Consider the following 7,122-nt stretch of genomic DNA (forward strand, 5'->3'; position numbering starts at 1 on the left):
TCATGATGATTTGTTCTGATGTATGCAAACCCCCCCTCCCCGCCCTCCCCAAAAAGTGTACTTAAGCTCTGCTTGACCTCTGCTCTGGGCTCTGGGCCGCTCTCCCTTCCTGAGTGAGCCTTGAGCCTCAGCGCGCTGAATTAGGATCCTCTTCAATAAACTCCCTCCTGCTCATTGCATGAAGCTGGTCACTTGTGGTCTCTTTCTCCAACGATTCGCCAAACCCTTACAAGAGATTATTCCTTCCATCCTATCAGATCATACCTGAATATAGTTAGGAATCAATATCAAGACAAAAAACAGAAACCATTTTAACACATGAAGACTGGAAAATACACCTCCAATCAAGCATAGGTCATAGAAGAAATCAGGTTAGAAAGCAAACAATGACTAAAAACAAATGAGAACAGTGATACACATTTCAAAATCATCAGAATAATATTAGGGCAGTTCTTAGAGGAAGGTTTATAGCATTGAGGGCCTACATTGAGCCAGGGTGGGTGGGGGGGGGGACAGAAAGATCCCAAATAAAAAACCTAATACTATACCTCAAGTCCCTAGAAGAAGAAAAACAATGCTAATCCAAAACCAGTAAAAGAAAGGATATAATTAAGATTAGAACTGAAATTGAGAATTAAAATAATCAATATAAAAATCAATGCAACTAGAAAACATCTCTTTGAAAAGGTAGAGAAAGTTAATAAACCCTTAATTAATTAAGCTAACCAAAAAGAGAGAAGACCCAAATCAACAAAATAGAAATGAGAAAGGAAATATCACCACAGACATTTCTGAAATCCAGGTTATCATTAGGAACTGTTTTGAAAAATTATACTCCAATAAACTGGAAAATCTAGAAGTTACTGACATGTTTCTATATAGATATGATCTACACAGATTGAAGCAACAGGACACAGAAAACCTAAGCAGGCCAATACCGAGTACTGAGATGGAAGCAGCAATTAAAAGTCTTCCAACAAAGAAAAGCCCAGTACCAGATGGATTCTCAACTGAGTTCTACCAATCCTTCAGAAAAAAAAATAACTTCCTCAAATTTTTCCATGAAATAGAAAGGGAGATAACATTCCCAAATTCGTTCTATGAAGCCAGAATCACCCTGATACTCAAACCAGGAAAAAAAATCAAAAAAAGAAAACTACAGACCAATATCACAGATAAACATAGGTGTAAAATTTATTAATAAAATATTAGCAATCTGCATTCAACCACACATGGCACCATCTCTAAAATAGACCACATTTAGGACAAGAAGTAAGCAATTAAGAAAATTGCTTACCATTATCACCAGGGTTTCATCTCAGGGTTGCAAGTTTGGTCGAACATATAAAAATCAATAAATGTAACACATCACATAAATAGAATTAAGGACAAAAATGACATAATCAAAACTTCTGAAATGGAAATGATGAAAAACACTCCATTCACAATATTCTCAAAAAAAATAAAATACTTGGGAATCAACCTAACAAAAGAGGTGAAAGATTTATACAATGAAAACTACAGAACCCTAAAGAGAGAAGTAGAAGAAGATCTTAGAAGATGGAAAAATATACCCTGTTCATGGATAGGCAGAACTAACATCATCAAAATGGCGATATTACCAAAAGTTCTCTATAGATTTAATGCAATGCCAATCAAAATCCCAACGGCATTTCTTGTAGAAATAGATAAAGCAATCATGAAATTCATATGGAAAAATAAAAGACCCAGAATAGCAAAAGCAATTCTAAGCAGAAAGTGTGAATCAGGCGGTATAGCGATACCAGATTTCAAACTATATTACAGAGCAATAGTGACAAAAACAGCATGGTACTGGTACCAAAACAGGCGGGTGGACCAATGGTATAAAATAGAGGACACAGAGACTAATCCACAAAGCTACAACTATCTTATATTTGATAAAGGGGCTATAAGCATGCAATGGAGGAAGGATAGCATCTTCAACAAATGGGGTTGGGAAAACTGGAAATCCATATGCAACAAAATGAAACTGAATCCCTTTCTCTCGCCATGCACAAAAGTTAACTCAAAATGGATCAAGGAGCTTGATATCAAATCAGAAACTCTGCGCCTGATAGAAGATAAAGTTGGCTCCGATCTACAGATTGTGGGGTCGGGCTCCAAATTCCTTAATAGGACACCCATAGCACAAGAGTTAACAACTAGAATCAACAAATGGGACTTAATTAAACTTAAAAGTTTTTTCTCAGCAAAAGAAACAATAAGAGACGTAAATAGGGAGCCTACATCCTGGGAACAAATTTTTACACCTCACACTTCAGATAGAGCCCTAATATCCAGAGTATACAAAGAACTCAAAAAATTAGACAATAAGATAACAAATAACCCAATCAACAAATGGGCCAAGGACCTGAACAGACACTTCTCAGAGGAGGATATACAATCAATCAACAAGTACATGAAAAAATGCTCTCCATCTCTAGCAGTCAGAGAAATGCAAATCAAAACCACCCTAAGATACCATCTCACTCCAGTAAGATTGGCAGCCACTACGAAGTCAAACAACAACAAGTGCTGGCGAGGATGTGGAGAAAAGGGTACACTTGTACATTGCTGGTGGGACTGCAAATTGGTGCGGCCAATTTGGAAAGCAGTTTGGAGATTCCTGGGAAAGCTGGGAATGGAACCACCATTTGACCCTGCTATTGCCCTTCTCGGAATATTCCCTGAAGACCTTAAAAGAGCATGCTACAGGGACACTGCCACATCGATGTTCATAGCAGCACAATTAACAATAGCTAGACTGTGGAACCAACCCAGATGCCCTTCAATAGATGAATGGATAAAAAAAATGTGGCATCTATACACAATGGAGTACTACGCAGCAATAAAAAATGACAAAATCATAGAATTTTTCAGGGAAATGGATGGCACTAGAGCAGATTATGCTTAGTGAAGCTAGCCAAACCCTAAAAAACAAATACCAAATGTCTTCTTTGATATAATGAGAGCAACTATGAACAGAGCAGGGAGGAAGAGTAGGAAGAAAAGATTAACATTAAACAGAGGCTTGAGATGGGAGGGAAAGGGAGAGAAAAGGGAAATTGCATGGAAATGAAGGGAGACCCTCATTGCTAAACAAAATTACATATAAGAGGTTGTGAGGGGAATGGGAAAATAAACAAAGAGAGAAATGAATTACAGTAGATGGGGTAGAGAGAGAAGTTGGGAGGGGAGGGGGGGGATAGTAGGGGATAGGAAAGGTAGCAGAATTATGTAAAATTGTGGATGTGTAACCGACGTGATTCTGCAATCTGCATTTGGGGTAAAATTGGGGGTTCATAACCCACTTCAATCTAATGTATGAAATATAATATGTCAAGAGCTTTGTAATGTTGTGAACAACCAATAAAAAAAAAATGACATAATCATCTAAATAGATGCAGAAAAATCCTTGCTATATCCAGCACCCATGCATATTAAAAATGCTGAAGAAACTAACGATAGAAGAAACTTTCTTTGTTATCACACAGGTTATATAGATTAAGCCAATTCTAACATCATAAAGAATGGAGAACAGCCTGAAAGCATTTCCTCTAAACTCGGGAACAAGGCAAGGATATCCACTCTCACCACTCCTGTTTAATACAATTCTTCACACTCTAGCCACTATTCCTGCTATCCCACTCCTTGGTATTTATCCAGAAGAACTAACATCAACATACTATACTGATACATGCCTATCAATATGTAGAGCAGTGAAACTCACCATTGCCAAGCTATACAACCATCCCAGATGTCCATCAACAGTCAAACAGATACAGAAAATGTCATAAATGTATGTACCATGGAATATTGTGCAGCTGTAATAAAGAAAAATGATGCCATTTGCTGATAAATGGATGCAAATGGGAAAAGCATTTGCATCCAGAAAGTCAAAGGTTGAATGTTTTATCTCACATGTGAACGTGAGAGAGAAATAAGGAATTTTATCAAACGGGGGGGGGGGGATCCTATGGAAATAGAAAAGAAGATCAGTGGAGGAGAGGAAGGGTATGGAGGAAGATGGAGGAGGAGTGGAAAAGGGGAAGGACTGGGGAATGAAGTTGACCAAAATATGCTATGCACATGAATTAAAATACCAAGAGAAAGTTCTACTTTATGTATGTAAATAGAACACCCATCAAAAAAAAACAGCAATTAAATAGAAGGAAAACAAGTAGAGGAGAGAAAGAGAGTAAGGGATGAAACGTGGAAGTGGTGGGGACTGAAATGGAGCAAATTACATTACATGCATGTATGAATATGTCAAACTGAACCCCACAATTATGAATAACTATCATGCACTAATGAAAGCATTCCAAAAAGAAACAGATTAAACACTTGAATTCAAAATACATCATATTTTGAAAACAATTCCTTCCTTAACAAGTACAAACCAATGTAGAAAATAATATAAACAAAAATGAGGAAAAGGGCTACTGATTGGTCCAAACTTTGGAAACCCCATGGATTAAAGAGCTCAATTAGAAGGACTCATCATATTGTACAAACTCACTCACCTGTGAACAGAATCCCACCCTCCACAGCTCACACCATGGCCGGCTCCTGCTGCTCCCCTTGCTGCAAGCCCACCTGCTGCAGGACCACCTGTTACAAGACCACCTGCTGGAAACCATCCTGCTCTCCACCCAGCTGCTGTGGGTCCAGCTGCAGTGGCAAAACCACCTGTGGGTCCAGCTGCTGCTGGCCATGCTGTCCCTCAACTTGCTGTGAAACCACTTGCTGCAAGACCAGCTGCTGCAAACCAACCTGTGTGGTCAGCTGCTGCAGCACACCCTGCTATAAGCCCAGCTGCTGTGAGCCTTGCTGCTGCATCATCCCCTGCTGCCAGCCCTGGTGCCCTCCTACTTGCTCTAGAACCACCTGTCGCAGGATAACCTGCTCCAAAAAGTCCCATGTGACCCGCTGGTGCAGCACACCCTGCTGCTCTCCAACTTGCTGTGAAACCACCTGCTGCAAGACCACCTGCTGGAAACCAGCCTGTGTCATCAGCTGCTGCAGCACACCCTGCTGTCCACCCAGCTGCTGTGGGTCCAGCTGCTGCCAGCCCTGTTGTCCCCCAACTTGTTCTGAAACCACCTGCTGCAAGACCTCCTACTGCAAACCAACCTGTTTGGTCAGCTGCTGCAGCACACCCTGCTGTGAGCCCAGCTGCTGTGAGCCTTGCTGCTGCCCCAGTTGCTGCATCATCCCCTGCTGCCAGCCCTGCTGCCCTCCAGCTTGTTCTAGAACCACATGCTGTAGGACCTGCTCCAAGCAAACCTGTATGACCCACTGCTGCAGCACACCCTGCCACAAGCCCTGTTGCTGTGTGTCCAATTGCTGCTAGCTTTGCTGCTCGTGATCACTCCTCAAAGAACTGATGTGTGCACAATCCTAACATGTGCCTTCGCTTATTGCACAATTCTCTTCCTACCTTTGTGAAGACCATCATGCTGCCACTAGATACTCTATGCATCATCCCCCATATAAGACCCTGTGAATCACCTACAAGGAGTGCAGACTACTCCACCCTCATCCTCTTCTTCCTTAGGTTTCATGCATCTTGTGCCATCTTTAGAGATTTTAGATGGGGAGGGATGGTCTTGCCTGAAATTCTCAGACTAAGATCTTTACCTTCTGTCTAATGAAGGTAGGACCACACTTCTTCAGAAGAATTTCATAGATATATGCAAATGCTCCTTCATCTTTACAGTCATGATTACTTTTGCATTGTCCTCCAGATTCTTATCTGCCATTTTTCCCTGTCACTGTCACCTTCATTTCCCTACTATGTTCAGCCATCCTTCATAAATGCTTAATAAATTCTGGACTTTAATTAATTCCATATTGTCTGTCTGTATTTTCCTGGGCTAAGAACCCCTGACTTGAAGATCACATGCTTAATAGGTTTTTAAGTGCAAATACATTGTCATGGTATCCCCCTCTGTACTACAAACTCTTAGAAGTTCTTCATCTTAAATAATTGAAATGGCATACCAAAAGCCAGGTGTGGTGGTACACATAAGTAATCCCAGTGACTCAGGAGGCTGAGGCAGGTGGATTGCAAGTTCAAGGCCAGCCTCAACAAGTTAGCAAGACCTTAAGCAACTTAGTAAGACGCTACCTCCAAATAAAAAAATAAAAATGACTGAAGATGTGGCTCAGTGATAAAACACCCCTAGGTCAATATCAATACCAAAAACTAAAATAAATAAATAAATAAATAAAAGGCATATACCTATTGATTTCCAACTCCTTACTTCCACCTACCTCCAGGCTTTGGAAACCACCACTCTGTCCTTTCTTTGTCTGAGTTCCACTGTTTGAAATGCCTCATATACATGAAATCATTTACTGTTGTTCTTTTTGTGACTTGTTTAGTTAATTTAGGAGAAAGGATTATAGTTCAATGATGTAGGTACAGGAGACAGAATTTCCTTCTCTGAATACTATTCCATTGTAGGTTTTCTGGCAAATTCCCATGAAGCATTCATCCAACACACACTGGATTTCTTCCACAGCATAGCTGTTGTTTGTAGTACTGCCATAAATGTAAGAATGCTTGAAGATAGTTCTTCAAGATTCTGATTTAACTCTTTTACCTAAACACTGGAGAAGGGGTTGCTGAATAGAATAATATTTCTATGTTTAATTTTAGGAAACTCCATACTGATTTCCACAAGTCCAACAACATTAGACATTCCCTCCAGTGTAGCAGGATTCCAATTTCTCCACATACTTGTTAATATACTTACTGTATTGGGAATGTTCTAGAATAGCCAGATACACTACTCCATCTGTCCAATGGTTGCAATGGGAGAATGATGACATTGCTGACCAGCATCTCATGCAAACAGGCAATATATTTGGTCTTGGCTAAAGAACTGGAAGATCAAAGAACAATGTCTCTCCCCAGTTCCATGTTCAGCTGGACAGGGTCAACATTTCCAGTTCTCCCCTGCCCAGGCTTCTGAACTTCCATGGAACACCACAACACTACCTTTAAAAAAATACAAATTTGTTTTCATTAAATCCTCAGCCAGGCTACAAGAAATGCTGCTAGTCTTGAGGCCAATTTTTCTCTTTGAGGTGCCT

General features: G+C 40.3%; 1 protein-coding gene across 1 annotated transcript; it reads left to right on the plus strand.

Moving 5' to 3' along the window:
* Positions 1 to 4,579: 4,579 nt before the first annotated feature.
* Positions 4,580 to 5,374, plus strand: LOC308636341 (uncharacterized protein; the record flags this gene model as incomplete). Its single annotated transcript, XM_081271756.1, has 1 exon — positions 4,580 to 5,374. One exon carries the CDS (start codon positions 4,580 to 4,582, stop codon positions 5,372 to 5,374), a length of 795 nt encoding a protein of 264 aa, XP_081127882.1.
* Between the last annotated feature and the right edge of the window lie 1,748 nt (positions 5,375 to 7,122).

Source organism: Spermophilus citellus (assembly GCF_964194105.1).
Source record: "Spermophilus citellus genome assembly, chromosome: 17".
In the NCBI taxonomy this organism is placed as follows: domain Eukaryota; kingdom Metazoa; phylum Chordata; class Mammalia; order Rodentia; family Sciuridae; genus Spermophilus; species Spermophilus citellus.